General features: G+C 32.8%; 1 protein-coding gene and 1 long non-coding RNA gene across 3 annotated transcripts; one reads left to right on the top strand and one right to left on the bottom strand.

Annotated features, from left to right (window-relative positions):
* Positions 1–12,517: 12,517 nt before the first annotated feature.
* Positions 12,518–13,998, bottom strand: LOC144568353 (uncharacterized). The gene is made up of 2 exons (XR_013515647.1): positions 13,598–13,998; positions 12,518–12,939 (listed from the first exon to the last, which is right to left on the bottom strand). It is a non-coding gene; the product is annotated as an uncharacterized LOC144568353 (long non-coding RNA).
* A 763-nt stretch (positions 13,999–14,761) lies between these two features.
* On the top strand, positions 14,762–17,019 carry LOC144568778 (putative membrane-associated kinase regulator 2). 2 transcript variants are annotated; one of them, XM_078319165.1, is made up of 3 exons: positions 14,762–15,119; positions 15,240–15,842; positions 16,624–17,019. In XM_078319165.1, the coding sequence occupies exons 1-3, from the start codon at positions 14,858–14,860 to the stop codon at positions 16,701–16,703; spliced, it is 945 nt and encodes a 314-aa protein (XP_078175291.1). In that variant the 5' UTR covers positions 14,762–14,857; the 3' UTR covers positions 16,704–17,019. The 2 variants fall into 2 exon arrangements, with proteins under 2 accessions (XP_078175291.1, XP_078175290.1); XM_078319164.1 differs by having other exon boundaries at positions 14,762–15,842.
* Positions 17,020–25,792: the final 8,773 nt, after the last annotated feature.

Genomic DNA, 25,792 nt, shown 5'->3' with positions numbered 1-25,792 from the left:
AAACAGATATATTATAATTTAAAATCAAATCCGCTTTAAACGGATACGGATACGGAGCTAATAATCTACGAATACGAAATTAATAATTGTCAGATAATTGAGCTATACACTTTAAGATACAAAAGAGTGTCTTGTTATTGTCTTCAGATAATGACTAAAATCAATTTAATAGAGACTAAAAGTGTACCACATTCACAGACTAAAGTCTTGAATATAAAAGAATAGAGAGTGAAGAAATGAAGGTAAAAAGAAGAAAAAAAAATAGCGCTATTATAACAACTTCTTTCTGGAACAGTAAAGTCGAAACCGGTTGGAAACAATTTCGGATCTAGATAATTGCAAATGCAGATACAAATATTCACATTCATAAAATTATCTGTATCCGCCATTATTTCAACTTATGCAAATGTATCCGTTTAATCTGAATTCGAATAATCTTCGGATTCAAAGCGAATACGAAGCAAATTATCAGTATCCGTTTACACCCGTAAATATGACATTTTGCCCAAACAGTATCATTTTAATTATTATTTTTAAATTGCTAACTAATAAAAATCAATTGAGTTTGGGTTGGTGAATAGTGAACTGGATTGTAAATCATGATTAATTGCAAGAATATTGTAGCGATTCATCATTCCTAATCAATCAATCAATCAATCAATCGGTCAGCGAGAATATCGTGGTGATTCTCTGCGGTAAATTCGAATTTGTGAAACTTCTCATCAATATCCAATCACAAAAAACAGTCCGCTCTCAATTTTTTATGTTATATTATGTTTGTCGTCTGCACTGAAAGCCGAAATATAACCAGGAAATCTTCCGACACTCAAGTAAATTAAGCCAAAATAGATTTTAAAAAATCCAACCATTTAAATATGATTTTTTTTATAAAATAACTTAATTTTAAAAATATAAAAAATAACCCTCCTTTAAAACAATTAACAAAATATACATGTATATGTAAGGCTTAGATTTACATTTTTCTCTCTTTTTTTTCTTTTACAATTTTAATTACGAAAATTATGGAACTTCATAATTATCCCTTTTTTCATAGAAAATTATTCAATTTTCTAGTTCTCCAATTCATATTAACATTATTTTTTTCAAAAGACCCACTTTAACATTGTTTGATCCAGCAATTAAATCAATGTAAAATGTTCATCAAATTGTGTACGCCCATTATAGTTGTGGTTATTACTTTTTTTTAATAGCGGGGTCAGAGGTGGAGCTATGTAGTATGAATGGCAGTCAATTGACCCTCATTTTTTTATTATTTTTTTTACGTATCAATATAATTTACAATAAATGTCACGGTACCATAAAATTGATCTCCATTTTCAGTATGAAAATTTTATACGATTGATCTCCATTCAAATTTGACTCTCATATTTGAAAGTCTAACTCCGCTCCTGAACAGGATTACCGTCAATTTTATAATGAAACTAACAATGTTCACAAATTATAAACCAGTAGTATTGTTCTTCATTCTAGCCTTCCAAAATATTTAAAGAATCCTCCGAAATAACTAATCCTAGCAGCAATTTTGTCGATTCAAAGTAAATTACAGAAATACCGTTCTTCATTTTGAAAAATAAATAAATAAACTAAGGATTGAACTTGAAATATGCAATCATGCCTTGTATTTTGACATCTAAGGAACATTTACTAAAACAAATATATAAAAGTGAAGCTTGATTGGAAATACAAAACTTGTATGTTTTTAATACTAAGAACATTTGAAAAAAGAAGCAACTTGCTGCTCTTTTTTTAATTTTTAATTGGCTCTATGTGGGGATAAAAAATATGTGGCAAGAGTAACCATATCTTTCAAATAATAAATATCAAATATTACAAAAATTCATCAGAGGTTTAAATAACGTTTATCATATCATAGCGGAATGGCTAAAAACACAATGCTATGTCTAAATAGCGCGCTATAGTGCCAATAACGTTATAGCTTTTATGGTCCGAAAACGCTATAGCAGTGCTGTAGCGCCACTCTAGTGCGCTATTTAGAACCTTTCAATTCATTTCATTGTGTTCGTCCATTTGGCACCAAGCATATCCGGTCAAAAAGAAAAGCAACCCATAATTAGTGCTAAAAAATGTAATTTAAATTCCTGATTGTGGAGATTAGTCACATCCTAAGAATTTTGGTAGAAATTGCCCCCGGATTAGACTTTAGTGGGAAATTCATGCCTTTCATTATGCGTATTTTTTCCTCATGAAAATATTATAGAATTCATGACACTCCTACCACTACAATTTTTAATATTTTAAAAAAACATTACATTCATGGTCATTTTAATCTTAACACAGGATTAATAAACGACACATGTAAGAAGAGCAAGGTTCTAAATAACGCTATAGTGCCGCTTTAGCGTTTTCATATTATAAAATCTATGGTGCTATCGGTGTTATAGCGCGCTATTTTGCACTATAGCGGCACTATATGAGCATAACGCTATTTTTTTAATCATTCCTCTATAACGCGATAAACGTTATTTAAACTTTTGAAGAAGAGTATAGTCGACCTGCCTAGGAGCCTCTGCTTCCAGTCCGTACATATAGTTAAAAAATAAGAGTTCAAGTGACGAGTGTGTTTTTTTTAATAAAATAGTGAGGATTTTTTTGAGAATTTTTTTCTGTGGAAATTAATAAAAGAAAGAAAGAGAAAATAAATAGTACATTAAATTGTTGATTGATAGAAATATCAGAAGGGTTTCTATCAATCTTAAAAATCAAAAAGTGTAATCTGATATAGGGGTGCACAAAAATTCGAGATTCGTGATTCAATTCGAGTTCGATTCGAAAAAGTTCGAAAAAAATTCGATTCGACAGTAATTCGGTTCGAAATTAATTCAAACCAGTTCGATTCGAAATTAATTAATTTCGAATTCGAACCATAGCAGATTCGATTCGATAGTTCGCGAATTTTTTTTGGGTTCGATTCATTTGCAGCCGGCTCTGACCTCTCCTCGTTTTAATAATCAATAGCTAGAATTGGAATAGAATAATGCATTTGCACCGATAAAAGGAGAGAAGCTGCCTGACAATCTGACATGGATCCATACATTAGCTATGCGGTCTTGTCACGTGTCGTCTCTTTGACTCATGCTCTCCTTTACTATATGGCTGGAAATAAATCTGCTACGATTCCTACGGATTGTAGGTTCATGCGATCTCAATCTCAACTATTGATTTGTTTTGGGATTCGTGTACCGAAAAGTAACTTTTTTTTAGATTCTGCATTCCAATAAATCAATGGCTGGGATTTGAGATCGTAGGTTGGAATCGTAGCAGATTTATTTCCCTATATGTCTGTATCTGTCAGTGGATGCTTTGTACACGCTAACATTTTTTTATATTATTAAATTAAAAAGGTTCTGGAGTTATCCGCTTGCTTTTCTTCTCCTCTTCCCCGTAGAGCTATTCTTCTCCCCTTCCCGTAGTTCGAATTCGAATTGAGAGTTACTTTTTCTTCTCCCCTTTCCCGAATTGCTCTCAATTTAATTAAATTGTTATCAATTTCGAACTAATTTCGAATCAAATCGAACTAGTTCGAATTATACCGAACCAAATTCGAACTAGCCTTTTAGGTTTGAAATAGATTTAATTTCGAATTGGATTTGGTTCGAAATAATTTCGAATTCGAATTCGAACTAAGGCAGATTCGATTCGATTCGGTTCGTTTGCAGCCCTAATCTGATATATAGATGGAGGGAATTTTCTAGTAGATCTCTAATAAATATAAAAAAGGTTTTAAAAAAAATAGATGGAATGTTTCTATTATATCTATATTGTAAGATATTCTATTTATTTTTCGTAAAATCATTTTATACTTTACTAGAGAAAATTGAAAGGAAAAACTGTTTTGGATCGATATAGAATTCTTACTGATTCAATTTTTTTATTTTTAAGATCAATAAAAATCCTACTTACCTTTCTATTAATTAAAAACTTAATATACTCCTTATGTTTCTCTCTTTCTTTTCTTCAAAAGTTAAACTCTTTCTTTCTTTTCTTCGTTATTTATACAATATGTTTCACATATTTTTGAACCAATAAATATATCACAAACTAATTTGCGAGAACTTTTTTTTATATAAAAAATTATTAAATCTAGAAATACATAAATAAAAAAAATGTCTCATTTCCAACAAATATAGAAATATCTGAATTATTGAGTCAGATCTAAAATATATATGGATCTGACTCAATAATTCAAATCCAAATATTATACTTTTTTAGAATCATACGACGACCAGAACTTGATACTCTTCTAATCGGACAATTTGAATCTAAACTAAAAAAAAACATGGATCCGAATCATGAGTCCGATCTATAATATTTGAATCGGATTTGATGATTTAAATCTTTCTATATTTGGTCTCCAAACATATTTTAGTATGGAGGTTAGGTTGAACGGTTCAGATCGACTGTTTGAACTTTGAAAATGATGAAGAAAGATGGAGGCACAAAAACATGGAGGTATTAGAACCCTCCTCTTATTAAAAATAATGAACTGTTTATATTTTTGTACGTCTGATTTTAATAATTTTTATAGATAAAAATTTATGCATCCTTTAAAACAAAATAATAATAAAATAACAAATCAATTCACGGTCATCTCAACGGCGTGTCTTGTAAAATCCGTATCTTTTGCCCAAAAAACAAATTACCGAAAAAAGAAGTTGACAATTTGACATCTCCATCCTATCTGTTGAACCTGAGATGAATAGGTAGGTGATTTCTTTTACTTTTATTCCTGTACTCTGTACGTGCAGCAGCAGAGCAGAGCGGACGTGAAGTAGAAATTTCATCCGATTTAATACTGCCACGCTATTCTCACATTCGGAACTCACCAATTTCTACCACACATCAATAAGCTAAAATTTAGGCCATTATGTCCCTCCGTTAATCATGTCGTAGATTTTCTTAGTGCAGTTAGCTTTTTGTGCTGTGAGTTTAACCTCCTCCGATCTCGTGAAAATATTATGGAAGCCGAATGCCCGGATCTTCTGGTACGAAACCTGTACAAGAAATTATGTAATAGGTTGCCGATAGAGTCCGAGTCTCGTCTCGTAGAAAGGTTTATTCCAGTTATTATTGTTCTTGTGAGACTGGGACCTAGTAATTTATAATGTAATAGTAGAGATGTTTTAGGAGAGTCTCCCCTGTTATAGATAATAGATATAGAGGATTAGGAATTTGGAAATGGGACCAGCACCAGCTCCTGCCAAAGCGCTGTCGCATACTGCAGCTCATCAAATCAGTATATGGTAATGGTACTGCGGCTCAGGAAGTCAGAATTCAGAAATTAATCAAACATGCCTGTATGGCCGTATCCTAATCCTATTTATTACTAGGTACGCTCGGACCATATATTTTGTTTGTGGACTATGAGAATTAGGGTGAATTGCTCCTAATCTGTGACTCGCTAATAATTTGTTAATTATCAATGGGTTAACAATTCGCTCATTATTAACTCGTTCATTAACTTAATGAATCAAACATAAACATATCCCAATTCGTTCATAACTTGCTCGTTAAGAACTAAGTTGCATGAAATCATGCTACATCTAATCTCAACTATATCAAATCCAAAAAGATAGTTGTGACTTGTGAGCATGTAACATGTAGGGCTGTGAGAATCGACAAAAAGATAGTTGTTTGATTTTGTTAAATTTGTTTATGAATAATTTTTGCTAAATTATGTACTGTTTAAGCAGGTTGGATTATGACAATTTATTAAATTCTATAAATGTAAACTAATTTTTGAATAATGTATTTGAAACAAAAAAAAACTCAAAATAAAATTCAAATTGGCAACAAGCTTGATTTCTTAACGAGTCACTTAATGAGTATGAGTCAACTCGAGCATTTAACGAACCGAGAATGAGCACAACTTTTCACTCGGTATTATCCTTTCAACTCGAACCAACTTGCTCATTAAACTAATAAACCGAGCACGAGCATACTCTAACCCACTCGAACTCGCTCATTAATCATCCCTAATAAGAAGTCACCTATATAAGATATATATCTCATTTTTGGTCATGTGTTAAATCAATGATGAAATAAGTTGTTTATTTCAAATTAAGATGGCATAAGATGTTTTATTTGATTGTTGATTAAAATTATGATGAAATAAGTTGAACTTCTTGATCTTTATATTGTGTCTTACTTACATATCTGATGATAACAAGTTTTTTAATTACAAAACAATTTAAAATTATAAAACTATAAATAATATTTTAGTTTTACTTATATTTGAAACTAGCTAGCTGGCTGTACATAAACCAAATGTATTTTTATATAGTAAAATTTTTAATGTATGTAACATACTAATGTGCATATACAAAAAAAAAAAAAAAAAAAAATACAACCGAAGGTTTTTAGTATTAAAAACTAACATTACTGTAATAATAATAAACAACAACAATAACAACTACTGTAATAATAATGATGATGATGATGATAATGACGACAAAGATAATTATAATAATAATGATACTAACAACAATTACAACCTGGAAATTAATCCACCTATTTAGATGGGTTTGTTGGGTTTTGACGGTTCAAACCCATTAATTAAGCCTGTTGGGGTTTTGGTTGTTCAAACTCATTTATTTGCTTAATATGCGGAAAGAACGTAAAACAAAATTTTACTTCTAACTTAAGCCAAGGATTAAACGGGATATGTCAGGAAACCTTCCAAGGCGGTCCACCTTCAGTATTCCTTTAGCATCAAAACCCAATTTAATCCTTTTACAGATCCACTCCATGATTGATTTCTAAAACTTTAATATACTTACCAATTAAATAGATTAATATAACATATTTATACATTGTTTCCAAATTCGGATTGGAATGCAGACCGAGTGAGAAGAGCGACATCTGGAATGACTCGTCTCGGAGCATCAGACGTCTGATGCCTCTATCGGTTATCCACCAGGACTAACCGGAGAGCGGTTTATTTCTTTTGCCAGAAATACTATAAACCGCGGAATTCTTTAAAAACACTATTCACAGATAAAAAGACAAAACCCCGTAAACACGAATTTTTGGTTACTCAGTTTCATCAATGAGCAAAACTGAGATACCGCGAAATTTGGGAAAATACTATTCATCGATCCCGTAAATATACTTCACAACAACCCACAAGATTATACGTCAACTACGTCTAACTTTCTTTTCTTAACCGAAACACTATTTGGGAGAGAAACCAAGAAAGAGAGAAAATACCGATTCGTTTCGACACGAAACGATACAAGTGAATTAGTATTTTAATCTCTTCATGCACCCCTCTATTTATAGCCTCTAAAATGGTGTGAAAAGACCAAAATACCCCTATGACAAGGCATGCCACCTAGAGGGGTGAGGTGTTATGTGGATAGGATTGATGACGTGTCATCTAGATAGGATCGATGACGTGTCATCTAGATAGGATCGATGACGTGTCATCTAGATAGGATCGATGACGTGTCATGCCGATAAGGACGAATCTGAAAAGACCCGAATGCCCTTGGCCCGAATACAATTAATATCCGTATAATTATTATGAACAATTATATTTCTTGCAGTTGTTGTTTCGGTAACTTTTATACAACGTAACGTGTACGTTTATAAATTAATCGTTGTTTCTGCTTGTCATTTTTATATGACATTTATAATTTAATTATATCACGTATAATTAATTATAACCATATTAATATTAATTATAATCAATTTATAATTAATCAGTAAGATTCTCCGAATAGCTCCTATATGGTGTGACCCAGTAGGATATGTGTTGTGTTGGTAAATAGAATTAAAACTGTTTTAACTTCTATAATCATAGGAGGCATCTGGCAGTATACACTATGACCATCCAATTACACAGATGATGTTGTACTATACAATATCACGATCCAGTAAACAATTTACTTGTGTCAGTTCTTTTGTCACATAACTATCAGATCAGTTTCAAGGTAGATGTGTGTCATCCTTGCTAACTTAATCTTTTCTTGATCTTGAGCAGATTATCAAATATAATTACTCTTGTAATTATACCGCATGCAGATAATCTAACTCTACCAAGGGGCCCAGCGATGGTATAGCTCGTACAAAATACGAGGGACAATAGTACTTTTGGTAAACCATCACTTCCTCAGCTAAGCTATACATACGGAAGTGCTACCGTTATGAATGCTTTTTACAGACAGCGTTGGATAACACTTACACATACACATCTCTTAGTAGGGACGATGAATACCTCATACTGTAGAACTTGATACTGAATGAAAACATTAATGACACGAACACAATTCTATTTAATGTTTCATTCGGGGTCTGTCTAATATCATGTTCCTATAACATATATCTGTGTGATTAAAATGACATATCTTGTCAATGGTCTGTAAAACTTGACCATCTTTTAATCCGCACACTAGCGGTAATTAGTGTTCCTGCTAATTATAAAACAAGAGACTTTTTAAGAGTATATATCATCTGTATTATGAAGTTTCACAATTTCAGTCATGAACTCGGAATGATTCATAAATGCAATAAGGCAACAAAATGATATATAATTAAACATTCAATTCATGAACAAAGTTTTATGATAATTTATCGTATTATTAACTTGTAGATTATTACACTAACAGGTTAACTCGTGAGGACATGAGTGATATTTTGTTTCATGCTATTCTTTCGGACTTTGTTCATGTTAGACACTATAAGTGCATAATGAGTTACTAATTCTATGACTTATACCACAGTCAAATATAGCATATTTCACTATGAAAAAAATTGTACAGATATTTATATTTGGATAAAATAAAAATAAATTAAATTATACCTTTTACTTATTTTTAGATCCTTTATCTATTTTTTTTTTTGTAATTTTGAAATTTGACCTTAGCATTTTTTTTTTCATTATTTTGACCTATTTTTTTTTTCAAATAATCGAAAATATATTTAAAATTATAAAAATGGTAAAATACGAGAATTATAAGATTTTGATATATAGGAAGCACGGAGGGTTTGGGATCAATCAAATTTAAAATAATTTGTATTTCGGCCACGAATAGAGATAAATACACTTATACAGTAAGCTGACTCATTTTTCAAAGAGTGAGGTTATGGTACTTTGTAATGCGCGGATCGTTCTGTGTATTGGATTTATATCTTTGTCTTCTATGTCTAAATAGTCGATTCGAACTGCTCAACACTATTATCATATAGAAATATACTTGGAGACCAAATTATATATATTTTTGGAACCTTTTTACTATTTTTTTGTTAGATATAAATTCATTACTTTCAGATGATCCATAATTTTTATATCAAGTCATTTTCTACTTGTCTCAAAAAATAGTAAAAATAAAAAAAAAATAAAAAAAACATAAAATTTGGTCTTCAAGTATATTTTCATATAATACTAATGTTAAGCAATTCGGATTGACTATTTAGACTTCGAAAATAGAGATATAAATCCAATGCACAGAATGATCCGTGCGTTGAAAAGTACCATAACCTCACTCTTTTTATATTAACTAGTTCATTGACTCTGCACCAGCGTAATTAATAATGATGAAATGCGGATATTTATTATAAAAAATATGGAATATTATAGGCAATAGGTTGAATTTTATAATTTATTTAAAAAAAAAAGTTATGGACTATTGCTATCTGTGAGATAACTAACCAATGAAGGTGACAAAAACATAATTATTGGTTTTATGCTTCATTTATATTGCATTTTTTTTTATCTATTTTTAAAGTCCAAACAATCGATCTGAATTACTCAACATAATCTTCATATTATAATTTTCTTAGATTTCAAATTTTATATTTTTTTGAAAAAAATATTATTTTTTAGATAGGTACAAAAATTACTATTTTCATAAAATTTTGGATCATAAAAAAAAAGAGATTTTGTATCCATACAAAAAATAAAGTAAAAAAAATTCCATCAAATATAAAAGTTTGGTCTCCAATACGAAAATCATATTGAATGATTCAAATCAACTATTCGGACTTTAAAAACTGAGATAAGAATGCAGAGTATATTTTTATTAATATAAAAAACAATAATGAAATTTCAAATTCTACTCAATTTTTCACATAATTTCAAAAAATAACCAAATCGATCAAAATCTCATCAGTTTTTAACTTTCTTTCTCAGTTATTTTCTACCCGATTTCATCCCTCCCTAACCGGTTAGATTTTCACCGGATCCAACACTAACCAACACTTACCATTAAATAATCATTTACTAACACTTACCATTAAAATATTTTAACCAATGCACGATCCCCGGTTTATTTTTGTCGGAAAGCCCTTTTATTGAATTTGAAGCTCACTTTTGACTGGTTGCATGCCACGTGTGACGTGTTAGCTACCATTCATTTTTAGTTCTCTATCTTGAAATAAATAGAATGGATCCATGATAAATTATTCAGATCCCTTGAAAGTATATCTCATTTAATTAAGGGAAATTTTTTTTTATGCCACTCCAAAACATGAAAATTAGTTATTTGCCACCCTAAAATATGAAATTAGTTATTTGCCACTCTAAAATCATTAAATTTATGAAATTGTCCCAATTATACATCTAATATACATAATTGATTAAAATTATTCTGAAAAGTATTGTATAAAAAACGTATTTTGATATTTGCAAAATTACCCTTCAATTAAACAAATAAAATTAGAAAATTGATCTCTCCAGTACCCTTCCCTTCGTCCCCTTCACCTCCTGCCTTCCCCTTCGCCTCTCTTTCACCCTTCCTCTGCTCTTTCACCCTAAACCCGATTCCGCCTTTCACCCTTCCTCCACCTTTCTTTGATATTAGCAATTTCAGCGATTTTTGAAACAATTAGTCACCGCTGTAGAAATACAAGGTTTGTTTGAATCTGATAATTGTCCCTCGTGATTCAAGTACAGCCTGTGTAGAAATATAGGAATTAGTGCACAAATCATATAAATGAGAAAAAGCTAGTAGCACTTGGAAGCCCTGCCAGATCCCTCTTGTCAAAGGCAAAGCTGCGTGCGGTCATTGAGAATTCAAAACAAATTTTAAAGGTTTGTAAAAGTCCTCAGTGCCAGTCTGTTGTACCCATACATGCAAGTATTGATTATTTGGTACTGACCTCAGTAGGATTATTTTGTGCTTACTGTGTTCAAGGTATTATAATATCCAAACATTATTAATAGTCCCACACAAGCCACACAATTCAATTAAAATATTTGTAAGTAAAGGTACACTCCCTATATCAGTTCATAACTCAGTATCTATCATCTAAGTTATTATTGTAGTTGTTTTTTATTGCTAAAGCCGGAACTAAGAAGCCTGTTGGCTGTTGCCCAAGAGATGAAAGCACAAAATAGAGAGAACCAGCATGCATCTGTTGGTATCAATCCCAATCTGAACTTGATCTGACTGCCACGATTGTTTAATTTTAATGTACCATTAGCAATTTCTTGTTGTGCAGATAATAGATGAGTTTGGATCATTTAATTTCAATGTACCATTCTTGTTGTGCAGATAATAGATGAGTTTGGATTGTTTAAATTTAATGTACTATTTGCAATTTCTTGTTGTGCAGATAATAAATGAGTTTGGATTGTTTAAATTTAATGTACTATTTGCAATTTCTTGTTGTGCAGATAATAGATGAGTTTGGATAGTTTAATTTTAATGTACCAGTCTTGTTGTGCAGATAATAGATGAGTTTAGGATGTTTAATTTTCATGTACCATTTGCAATTTCTTGTCATGTAGATAATAAATGAGTTTGGATCATTCGATCGGTACATAAGGGGCTTTGTGAACCACAAGTCGATTGTCAGCCGATTCAGGTACCCACGTCAGGTGCCCATAAAGACCTCCAAAGCCGAAACAATTAGCAAGGATATGGTATGCAGGGGCCTTAGGTGTGTGGGCCCCATTGTTATCTACACCTTCATGCTGGTCACTGGTCTGACGAGTGACGAATGACCACCTTGTCAGCTGCTTCTGCTTTGAGAAATGTGTGAGCGTGGCGTCGACTTGTTCTGATGCTAACAAGGAAGAGAAACCTGCCGAGTAGGGTAAAAGAACAAGTGTTGAGGAATTGACAAGAGGTGTTGATGTGATTAGTGTGTAGCTGTAGGAAATTTAGGCGTTGATGTGTTAGAATTGTTTGTTAGATGGATTTTATAGATCTACCGAGGTTAAATTGTTTGTTAGATGGATTTCTATTGGGCGTCTTTTTTTTTATCTTGTATTCCAATATTGATGCAAACAAGCTTAAATATTTCTTTGGGAGCAAAACTAAGTTCTGCAGGATTTGTTGTAAATCAAACAATGACGACTAATTATTTGAAGCAAACTCTTATAGTGAAAAAAAATGTGAGGAACCAATACTCACAAGTTTAAACAAGGCAGAGATGAGTATAGTATACGTGTAGTTTAAATATTATTAGTTTTATGTAGGAAAATTTTGTAATCTGCTAATCCTACAAGTTTTACAGTTGAAGCAGCAAAAAATATCTCAAGTGCCAGTAGATTATCACATCTATTAACAAGTTGTTATTTTGTATTTGTCAATGCATCCAACTCTTCATTTTTTATGCAAGGGAAACAAGTACATTTCTTATGTTAATTCCTCTAGAGATCCTTCATTTCATATGCAAAGATAACTTAAGGCTTGACAAACACAACTACATTGATCATCTTTTTACCAGAGGCACACCAGCAATAGCTTAAAAGAAAGATAAATAACACTTAAGCTAAACTCTTAGTGCAACTTGATCTTGCCATGTGATCTTTCTCTTTCCCTTCCCATCTCTACAAACTGATGTTCTTACATCACTAGACATTGCCTATTCATCTTCCAGATAGTAACTTTTCATTTTGTCAGGTCTCACAGGTTCGCGGGTCGCATCAAAATCATCCATTTCATCACCAATCTGAGATAAAATTAGATAATATATTAGACAACTCGTGATTGTTATTATGATCATCAAAATCTGCTTTCTTCATAATAAAAAATACAACTACTACAAACATTAAAATACACAAGGAAATAAAATAAAATAAAACATAACACGAAAGAGTTAATTTATTATCGGCACACAAGTTTGGTTAAGATCTATAACAAATGCTCTGGGTGCCACATCTCTGTCTCTGATTATAATTCCACGTCCAGCAACTTGATTTGCATCCCAATTAGATGAAGTTTCTTCTTTCCGTGTCTGTTGCTTTTTCAGATGATGTTGGATTATTTGAGATGGGTTGTTAGAAAAACTCTTGAATCTTCTCCTCAAGAACTAAATTATAACCATTATTATGATGTTTTAGTTTGCCGATCAGTAACCCCATCAAGTACTGGTACAATACTGTGCAGATTAATGGAGTAATTGTGGAAACATATATGAAAACCACATTTGTGGTCAAGCTACAGATTTAAGAGATATTGGAAACAAAAATGAAATTTTAACAAAGCTCATACAACAGAATAAAACTTCAATCGAACTAGCAACCATATTTACCAGATTTATGGTCAAATGAAGATGTGAATGAAAGAAAATTAATGTGAAAAGAGAGAATATAGAGACAGATAGTTACCTGAAACAAATTTAGCGGTGGAGGAGAGGCAGGAGGTTCGGCGGAGAGCAGTGCTGGTGGCGGAGAGGCAGGAGGTTCGGCGGAGGAGAGGTGACGTCGGCCTGGCGGAGGAAGGGTGAAAGAGAGGCGAAGGGGAAGGCAGGAGGTGAAGGGGACGAAGGTAAGGGTACTGGAGAGATTAATTTTCTAATTTTATTTGCTTAATTGAAGGGTAATTTTGGAAATATCAAAATACGTTTTTTATACAATACTTTTCAGAATAATTTTAATCAATTATATATATTAGATGTATAATTGGGGCAATTTCATAAATTTAATGATTTTAGAGTGGCAAATAACTAATTTCATGTTTTGGGTGGCAAATAACTAATTTCCATGTTTTGAAATATCATAAAATTTTTTTTCCCTTTAATTAAACATTAAACAATCTTGTATTGTTTTTGTTTGATCGGTTTGACCATTTTTTTTTTTTCAGAATTACAATTTTTCATGGAACACAAAAATAAATTTAACTGTACATTAATAATTATGAAGTTGAACACTAGATATAGCAATGACTGTACAAATGATTATATTGATGCCTCGCTTTCTAATCATTAGCAAAGTTGAAGGAGGGATTTTTTAGTTCTTCACAAATTTCTTCATGTCAAATTCTAGGCACGTGCTTTATTATTTTCCAAATATTATGTGTTTTTTGCTTTTTAGTTTGGCGAAATCCCATTATCAGTCAACTCAGAATTTCTCAAATGAGATCTTTCAAAATTTTGAGATGGATCAAATAATCATATTTTAATTTGATATAAAGAATAAAAAAACTTACATTAGGTGAATAATTTATTAGGAAAAACATATTTGGGCAACATTTGTCCTGGACGACCCCACCTGTCAGCGAAAAAGATAAGGGCCACAAAATAAATCTCCTTCCCGCTCTCTGTCGGGTATTAAAATCCTCTGAAGTAACCATAAATTTATTTTTATAACATCACCGTTCGATCGGAATCCAGGACAACTAAAGCCTTTTAATATTCGTGCCTGTGCAGATCTGACAGTCCAGATTTAAACTTTACATTTAAGGTACCTCAGTTAAAAATTTAATATGAATTCCTGTCACACGCTCCTCTCTTTCTTCCTCTGTTCCAAGCCTTTTTAACCTCCTTTCCAAATCTCATCCCCTCTTAAAAAAGCCAGAGAAAGCGACCTCAACCTAAACAAAAGAAACAGAGCACCTCGCTTCTCTCTCTCTCTCTGGCTTTGCCAACAATGGAAACTTTCAGCCTCCTCAAATACTGGCGCAGTACTGGTTCCACCACCACTACTACCACTTCCGCCACCGTATCCTCTCCCTCTACCACCACCATTTCCACCACCGTGCTGTCCCCTACAATATCCTCTCTCTCCGACTCTGACGAAGAAGGCTCCTTCTTCGACCTGGAGTTCTCTGTCCGGGATGAATCCAACCTCGCCTCGCTGTCATGCGATACTGACGTGGACCTCCACAGATCAGAACCGGCATCTCCATCAGGTGATTTGTTCTTCAAAGGCAACTCGATTGTCATTTCTTCTGATCAGGATACAAAGCCACTCAATCAGTTTCCCGTTTCCCTTCTCAAATCTGCTACTAAGATCAGAGTATTCCTTTTAGGCTTGAAGAAATCTCAGTCAGCCTCGCCTGATCAGACCGTATCAGCAGTTGTTTCGCCTAAATCAAAGTTCCTTGTTGTCTCTCTCTTCTCGCGCGACTCTGGTGCGAAACAAATCAAATCTTCCAAAGAGGAAGCAGCGGCGTCAGCAGAGGAAAGAAAATTCGCGAAAGAAGTAGTGTTGAAGTATTTGAACAAGATCAGGCCGTTGTATGTCAGAGTTTCCAAGAGATACGGAGACAAGCTCCGTTTCACTACAAGTGAAGGAGAGGAGACCGACGCTGAGACGGAGGTTGCGGTGGCGGTGGTGCCTGCGAATGCTACTCCGGCCAAGGAGGCAGCGGTTGTAGAGCCTGAGAAAGTGTCGCAACCAGTTGTTGTAGCGTGTGGAGTAAGAGCACCTAGAGCGAGTGTACCAGCTGGGCTAAAGGAAGTGTGTAAGAGACTGGGAAAGAGCAGGTCGGCGTCGGCAACAGTGGTGGCAAAGGCTGCGGCGGAGGTGGCGCCGCCGCCGCAGAGGAGGGATGATTCGCTGATTCAGCAACAGGATGGGATACAGAGTGCCATTGCTCATTGCAAGCGCTCCTTCAACTCTTCTTCTACTGGTAGATTTTGACTTGTAGTTATCTTTTTACTTTCACAGTTTCACTATTGATATTCACTTATTCAGTGAATATTTGGAGATTGTGCAAAACCCCTGAAGTAATTGCAAAATTAATACAACTCTTAACTAATTAACTGTCTCAATTCTCACCGATTATTGGATAGGTGGGGAAATTTTTTGATTGAGACATAATTTTGTTATTATTTCCAATATTAAGTTTATTTTTAGTATAATATTATTATGAGAAAAATATAGAAATAGAACGAGTTGGACAAATTTTCAATCAGCGATTTTCGAAGTGACTTAATAAATAGTAAAAAAATTCTAAAAAATATAAAATTTGGTCTTCAAGCACATCTTAATATATAGATTGTATTTAACAGTTCGGATTGACTATTCGGACTTTGAAAATGGAGAAAAATGACTTGAAAGATAGGGTGCATTTGGGTGCACAAAATTTTGAGTGCATTTGAAGTTTTGAACCCTCCTCTTTATAATTTCATAAGCTTAAGATCATCAAACTTCAATGATGTTTATAGTTATTTAAATTCTGGTGCGATGTGTTTAGAGTTCTTCATAAGTTCTTCTATTTAGCATTTAAGAATAAAAAGATAGGTTGATCATGAAATTGATTCATTCCTCGTGAAGAATTTAATGATCCTTTATAAAGCTATTCCAGAAAAATATCTTCCTCAGATACCACAAAAACAAGAAATATTTCTTTTGCATAAACTATCACAATGCAAGTGTCAGTATATGAATCACCACGTTGATTTTGGCAGGATCAGAGTCGCCATTACAACGATCCATGAGCGATCCAGGAGATGGACGGCTGGAGATGGAATCCGGACCAAGCGTCTAATCTTGACGTCGGATATATCCCTAGGGAAATGTAAAATTAATGTAGGTTGGAATATATTAGGATCTCTATGGTGTTTAGATCTTGATTAGTAATATTAACTATAGTTTAATTATATCATGTCATGTTTTGTCTGTTTTGGCCGCAGAGAGCGGAGCGGCGCAAATGCGCTCCTTTTAGCCGCGCCGCGACCAAGATGTTGTTAGTTTGTGCTCTCAATTCTCTCTCTCAGAGTCTCAGTCACTGATTTTGTTATCTTGGTTTCTGTAAATTATTAGTTATAACTTATGAGTGTGCTAACTTTTTTGATATGAAATCCTTCCCTCTACTTTGTCATTATTAAATTTTCTGGCGTATATTCATCTTTTCATTGGCCATAGACCCATAGTTTTCCTTTTTCAGCTTTTTTTTTGAAGGTTGAATTAGCGTGGGTTCAATGCCCAAAGAAACAGTCCTTTCTCTGTTTTATTGTTGTTTGTGAAAATTGAGAAAACAAAGAGACTTTGTTTGACTCATACAGGGACCACTTTTCAGTGACAGTGGTCTAAACTGTACATCTGTGCTATCCCTTTATGCGAAAATTCTGTAGACAAACAAACATACAGAAAAGGCAACAGTACTAAATTACTCAGAGACCTTTTGGATTAAAAAAAAATTGTAGTAACTGTTACTGTTATGCATTTACTATTTGAGATGCGCTTCTGTTATCAATTCAAAAGAGAAAATAGTTTTTTTTTTTTTTTTGAATGAAGAGAAAAATAGTAGTTATACAGTACAGTGCTAAAATCCAATTGTTTGTACCAAAGCTCGTGGTTTTCTCTGACAGGACCACTTGGTCAGTCAGGTACGGACGGGAGGCAATTTGTCTACTTTTTCTTTTGCACGGGCAACTTTCGAATGAAAGAATTGACGTAGCTGTACGGTATACGCTATTGTCTAGTGTCTACTATAGCGATTAGCATCTATTGCCAAGCCATTGATATTTTTTTTTCGAGTGTCTACGTATAATATACCGTAGAATTCCAATGCTTTCATGTTTCAACTGTAAATAATCTCAACCGTAGAATTCCAATGCTTTCATGTTTCAACTGTAAATAATCTCAATCGCCGTTAATAAAAAAAAAAAAACATGTTTATGTTGCTGTAGCTATCAGTACTTAGAGCTAGGAATTTTATAAATTAACAATTTATTGTTATTTCCTTCTGTTTGTTTTGACAATATTCAAATTATGATCGACCCAAAATTGTTTATTTTGGTTGGTTGTATAAAAAAAGAAAAATATATGGGCTTATTAGTTATTTGGCGTGCTGTACAGGCCACGGCACAGCGATTAAAAACAGACACCAAGGTAGGTATTCGGCTATTCGCTTCCACCACTCCATGCACCTTCTCTTTCTACGTCCTTTTACATATCTTCAGTAAATGTCGTCTGATTTCGGACAGTATTGTAGTTTATACTTTATACATCCATACAACTTTTGTATAAATTAACTGTAAGAGTATACAAGTTTGAATGGGATATGGATCACTTCTGTGATATTGTGGTTGGTGGGGTCTACAATGTGGATATGATACGCACATAATGACATAAACCATAAAAAGTTACTTCAATTGTGAACTGTTAGCAAACAAAAATCACTAAAATTTTGTCTTTACTCTTTAGTATGGTTTTTCTTCCTTTTATTATATGGTGTTTGGGTGTCTAACAAAGCCCAACTTTGGAGTAGTTATATTATTAGGCATTATTAAGCTCAAGCTGGGCAGTGTAACGGTCAATTAGAAATTGTGGACCCAATTTTGTCATTTCATGTATATCATATTATTGATACAACTACAGAAGTAATATGTATGTATATAAATAATAACAATTGGCTGCTTCTACAGACCATTAGGAGGATTGGATAAGAATAAAACAGTTTATTTGTCTTATGTTATATTTTAGTAAGTTGAAGGTCAGGATTTGATTGATTTGAGATATTTAGCAAAATTGGTACTTTTTACTCCTAATATTATATCTATTCTATGAGAGGATGGATCCGCAACCCTTACCTTTTTTTTTTTTTTTTGTGAAATTGGATAAAGGGGTGTAAATGGATCAGATATTATCCGATTTTATCCGGATCTAAATCCGAAAAATTATCTAAATTATTCGATCTGTATCTGTATTCGAAAAATTATTACGGATAAAGATATAGTAAGACTTTTAACTATCCGTATCCGACTGTTTACACTTTTAAACCACAATATATATGCTATATGTTCTTAAATTAATTTATTAAATGACATATAGATATGAACAATATAATACTATAACATAATCAGTGACTAATATTTTAATAATATAATAGATGTTCTGTAACCAACAAGCTAATTATGAAAAATATCTGTATCCGTCCAATATCCGATCTGTATCCTTAACGTTTAATATCCAATCCGTATCCGTATCCGTATTCGTATCCGAAAAATTATAACGGATACGGATACGGCAAGACCACTATCCGATCTGTATCCGACTCTTTACACCCCTAGATAACATCGTATATTTTTAAAGTCCAAACAGTTAATTCAAACCGTTCAACGTGGTGGATATATTAAAATATGCTAGCATATCAAATTTTACATTTTTTTTAAAATTTTTTTACTATTTATTAAGATGGTTACAAAAATTCAATGGTCTAAAAACAACAATTTTGTAAAATACTTAATAAATAGTAAACTATTCAAAAAATGTAAAATTTGATGCGCAAGCACATTTTAATATATCCATCGTGTTGAACGATTTGGATCGACTGTTTGGACTTTAAAAACTTTGAAAATATAAGGTGTAATCGGGTGTCACCAAAAACGGTATAAGTGGATCCCTCCTCATTCTATAATCATTGTTTAATTATAATTAAGTTTAAATATGCCCGAAAAAAGACGCTGCAGATCGTATATGTGAATTCATATATGAATTTATTTATAATTTAATTTTGTGCAATACGTTTTTAATAATACTAGTATCGTGTCTGTGCGTTGCAACGAGACATATTATAAAATAAAAAATATCATACAAAGTAACATATTTTCATAATAAATAAATTAATAAAGAAAATTATTCAACAATAATAAATATATAATCATATTTCTTTAATTGATCATGTAATTTGACTCACATTATGTTATTATGTAGTTTGAAATTTTTGCATCCTTTTTATCAAGGAAAAACTATTTTATTGATCATTATTATTTCCTTTTCACAAACGACATTCCTTATATAATGTAAAAAAAAATGAAAAGAAATGAAGACATAACCAATTAATTATCAATCAATCCAAAAATTGATACTTAAAGAAATGAAAATAAATCATGATCAAAAGAAGTCAAACTAAATAAACTTATGACAAGGACGTGTGACGAGTACAGATCTAAATAAATTTAGATTTCTACACGTAGATAAACATGAAAATGATTTATAGAATCAAAAGAAGGCCAACTATTTAATTGAAAAGCTGATATTGAATTCGAAATTTCAATTTTTAATTACAACCATCAATGAATTAGAACATCTACGCTTAATATAAGTTAATTATTTACATCAAATAAAAGTATAAAACGGTATGTAACCTGCTAAATATAAGGAAAAACGGATGGGGTCATTTTATTTTATTTTTCAGAAAAATGAAACAAGAACAAATAATGTAATTAATGGCTGAGATGCCAGAAGTCTAGACTATGCATGTGCAAAGTTCCTACAAAGTCCATGCATTAATTGGTAATAAAGTCGAATCTTTTGACCTAAATATATATAACAAAAAACAAAGAACAACTAGATGAGTAATCAGAGAAATATATTATGGGGTGAAAACGGAGCGGATACGGAGCGGATAATGTTGATACCATATCCACATTCGTCGGATAATGAGCGGATACGAATACAGATACGGATAGTAAACATATATCAAAATTTAAAACCAAATCCGCCTTAAACGAATACGGATACGGAACGGATAGTCCACGGATACGGATTCGAATACGAATACAAAACGAATAATTGTCGGATAGTTGAGTTATATAAACTTTGTGATATAAATACTAATTAACAAAATTTAAATATGAAAATGAATAAATAATTTAAGATCGATTATAATTCAACTAATTGTAACAACTGAAATTCAGTTATGCAGTATGCACGTAAATTTTGTGCCACAGAAAATCAAGAAAATAACATTCTACAAATCAAGCAGGTGACAACTCACTACCTAGGCTGCTAGGCAATGGGATGGTGTGGGCCCCATAGGAAAAAAAAATGGAGATTTGACTCAAACAATAGGCTACACTGCCACAGGTGCCTCGGCACGTGAATAGCTCAACCAATCAAAATTCCGGCTATGAAGTGGCATTAGTCCCACAAGTGTAAATTTAAATGGACCCAAGAATATATAAGTCCCACGTGAAGTTTTCATGCGGCTGTTGGAGAAAGCGAGGAGAGATGAGTCGCTTCTCTTCTCTCTAATAACGGGTCCGTAGATTTGAATTCGGATATGTCGGATATCCGCTCCGTTTATAAAACGAGGAAATTATCCGTATTCGAATCCGGATGAATTCTCCATGTTGAATAAATATCCGATCCGTATCCGTATTATATCTGGATCCGTTTGATTCGGATTCGAATTATAAACGGATTCGGAGCGGATATCCGTCGGATAATCCGGCTCCGTTTACACCCCCACTATATATAGTGGTCCAATAAATTTATTACATGGTACTTGGAGTTGCTATTACCACAAAACAATCTGCTAAGGTTTCCATGTGGATTCTTCAATGTAGCACATGAAATTGATCAGATTGTTTCTCTGGTTAATAAATTAATATACAGTAAAAAAGGGTACCTTTTTGTACTAACATTGTTCCATTTGAATTACTGTACTCGTTGGGGTAAAAATTCAGTAACATGATTTTCAGTTCTACCCTTAAACTTCTTAATATCACAAATAAGTTCGAATATGAAATATATAAAACAAACATGATAATTCAAATATTATATGCTATGTGTAGCATAGAGGGCCTCCGTGCAACGGCTCAATATTTGACCTTTCAAAATCCTAACGGTTGATCCGAACCGTTTGTTCTCCATATTAATATGTGTTTGGAGACCAAATTTTACATTTTTTGAAATTTTTTTAGATTTATTGAAAATCGTTGTTTTCAGCAAATCTGGACTATAAAAAAACAACGATTTTCAATAAATCTAAAAAAATAGTAAACAAATTCCAAAAAATGTAAAATTTGATCTCCAAACACATTAATATGGAGAACAAGAACGGTTCGGATCGACCGTTAAGATTTTGAAAAGTCGAATATTGAGCCGTTGCACGGAGGCCCTCTATGCTATGCGTAGCATGCTAGCAGGTTCCATTATATGTAAAATCAATTAGAAGTTTAGATCAAACTTGTTAAAATGGAAATTGTGATTTTTTTTTTTAATTTATGTTCTAACAGTACCGCCATAGAATGGTTGATGTAATAGATTTGCATCTATACATCTTCTTTCAAAATAATACAAACACTTATTTCAAGATAATAAAACTTAAGTTGGTATTTGTACCATAATTCAAATGGAATATTTGAAACATATACAATATTTTTTTTAGAGATATAATAAATATATTGCATTAAGGTAGCTACTATTACTTTATGTCTTGGATCTGGGGCCGTTCGGCTACAAATGGATTAAGTCTCCTTAAAACTTAATTCGCTTTTTTTAGTTTTCTTAATCTCTTAATCTTACCGAACATCGATTTCTTAGCGCGGATTAAGAACACCTTTAGCCTCTTTTTGCCCGGACCTTAAGGCACCTCTACCCCTTCCTTTAGCTTCCTTAACTTTCACTCACGGATTAAGACAACTGAACATCGATTCCTTAGCGTTGCTTAAGCTCTTAATCCTTTGTTACCGAACGGCCCGTCTGTAGGAAAAGTAGGAACATAAATAGTAATAGCGGTCAACGGTATAAATCAATATTAATGCATGTCATATTTGAGTTTAATTAAATTATATTTATAGGTTCATTTATTCATTTCAATTAAAATCAATAGCTATTAATTGTAGCATTTTGAATAGGTGTTTAATTCCCATCAGAAAAGAATGACCTCATGAACAGCCGGTCAGTACGACACATTAATGTGCCAAAAGTAACTCCCAAAATTATTGTGAAATATAATAATAATTTTGATGATGATAAAATATTAAATTGATGCAAAATAAGTAAATTAACAAATGTGTTCAAACTTCAAAGAAGGTTACTTGGATAAATTAAATTTTCAACGGTGGTGGGTCTGAATTAAATTCCTCTGATGTGTACTATAAATCCTGTCATTAGGTAGCTAAAAAATAATTGTTGGAACAATGCTACAAATATATTCACGTCAATCTGTACTAGAAATTAATTGTTGCATGGATATGGGTACATATATCGTATCAGATATGATATGAATACGATAATACGATAATTTTTAAAAATCAAGAATAAGATACGTCTATTATATTATATTATTAATTCATAAATTATATTATATAAATTAAATATCAAAATTTTTGGATATACGTTACATATAAAAGTTAGTAGATTCTAACATCAAATGTCAAAAAGTGTAGTGATTAAGATTTTTGTCGTGAATAGCATAGGGCATGGGTTCAATTCTCCCTTGGAGAGCTATAAAATACATTTTGTTGTGGACCACAACTAGTATGGTGGATCATGCTCGTCGCTGGTGCACGGTGGACCATGCACGTTTCAGAGCAGTATCCAGTATCCAGCCGTATCTAGACGAGTCTATCCGTATCGGAGACAGTATCAAGAGGTTAAAGATATGCCATGCAAGATGATACGCCAGCTGGTGTATCCGATACATATCGGACACGTATCGGTATCAGATATGTGTCCGATACAGATACGGATTCCGAGTATCCGAGTAACATAGGTTTTAACACAACCCAGATGCATGAATTTGTAATTCTTTTGTGACAAAGTTGCACCCAAATTTTACTACAAAACCCAGATGCATGAACTTGCAATTCTTTTGTGACAAAGTTGCACCCAAATTTTACAACAAAATCTTATCACAAATTTGTGTTCCCTCCAAACAAACCAATAGATTAAACTTAGATTTAGCTTAAACCGGGTGCACTTGGGGTAACCAACACGTAGCTCAATTCAAAATTAATAAATTTTAAGTACATGCACATTTAGCCTTGGTTAAATAAGATGAAGAACAGGTGCATTGACGCATTCAATAAAAGAAATTTAATAGAGCAAGGATTAAGAGAGATGCATCAATTATACAGGACAGAGGCTCAGAAAGAGAAGGAACACGTGCAAATCCCCTGGTATCTAAGCACAAGAAGATAAAACCCAATCTTGGTCTCTGTATTTTTTTCGGGAAATATACCAAAAGGTTTTGTGGCAACATTCAGATCATCTCCAATTTTCTGAATATAATTTAGTGCCCACAAGTAGAGTGGAAAAAAAGTGCCGTGCCGTAACTTTGGTCTCATGCCGTGCCATAATCAAGTGAACAGTGATTCATGCCGTGCTGTGTTCAAACGTAACTGGTTACGTTTCTCACGTTTAACTATTTTTTCATAATTTAAGTTAGTTTATTCAAGATTTACCATTTGATTAAGACCTAACGGTCCTAATTACACGTGACTAGCGTGATTATGTGCCGTGCCGTGACTGGATCTTTCACGTGACGTGCCGTGCCAAATTTTCTGCAAGCTGGTCACGGCACGCAACACGCGAGTCACAGCACGGAACAGTAACACGTGTCGTTCTGTGCCATTCCGTGACAGAACCGGCTCCGCCGCGCCATTTTTTGGACCGTTGTTTCAGATCTGACGAACTAAACAACCAAGGTATTGTTTGATCTAAATCAGTGTTATTTACAATAATGGTATGCGCTCGTCGGACATATAGGGTATCGCTAAGCGATTATTTTGAGAATAATCGGAAACAATCGGGCATAATCGGAAATAATCGACCAATTATTCGAGAAAACCGTGTGGTGAGTACGTATATATCTAAATAAACTTATGACAAGAATGTGTGGTGAGTACGTATATATCTAAATAAATTTAGACTTTTACACGTAAATAAACATATAAATAATTCATAAAATTAAAAGAAGATCAACTATTTAATTGGATGATTGATATTCGATTAACAACTTTTTTGGAAATATACCAAAAGGTTTTGGAGTGCGTATCGTCTGAGATATCTCAACTTTTGCGTGACCGACGTGTCCGGTGCCTATTCGGGGGTGATGTGGGGTCAGTATTATGTGTGCTTTGAGATTCGTGAAGAACGTATTTAAACGGTTGGGATTTTCCATAAAGTCACGCAAAGTTTGAGATATCTCAGAGGATACGAATTCAAGGTTTTGTGGTAACCTTCAGATCATCTCCAATTTTCTGAATATAATTTAGTGCCCACAAGGATCTGGACCGTCGTTTTAGATCTGACGGCCAAAACAACCAAGGTATTGTTTGATCTAAATAAAACAGATGGATTTTGCAAAGTATCTCCAATTTTGTCCCCACAATGGGAGATATGAGACGATCTCTAACTTTTTTTTTATATTTAGAAATTAAAAAATCAAATTGTCAGAAAAATAATTGATTGTTTTTTTTTTCTTCTAAAAATACATAGATGAAACCGCACCAATGATGCAGTTCCACCAATGATAGACAAATCACCGAATTCTATTATAAATGGGCTTAGATATAACGTGAAGATGAGATGATCAAATCATTTTAATCTGGCCCATAAACGGTTTTGTAAGTAGAAATATTATCAGAAAGCTAAAATTTTAAAACTAAAATGGGCCTCATGAAATGATACCTTTTTCTATTCCTAATAAGTTCAATATATATTTAGTTGGGCTGAACATGTGACACATGAATTGAGAAAACACAGATATTTGATTAAAAAAAATACTTTACTACTAATTTATCATTCAAAATTATACATTACATCACTATGCAACAGAAAAGCAAACAAGATAAACTGAAAAAAGTTAATAAATAAAACGGATGCAAAAAACAAGCATCA

Source organism: Carex rostrata, chromosome 17 (genome assembly GCF_964058835.1).
Source record: "Carex rostrata chromosome 17, lpCarRost1.2, whole genome shotgun sequence".
NCBI classification, from domain to species: Eukaryota; Viridiplantae; Streptophyta; class Magnoliopsida; order Poales; family Cyperaceae; genus Carex; species Carex rostrata.
This window is presented reverse-complemented; position numbering and strand designations above follow the sequence as displayed.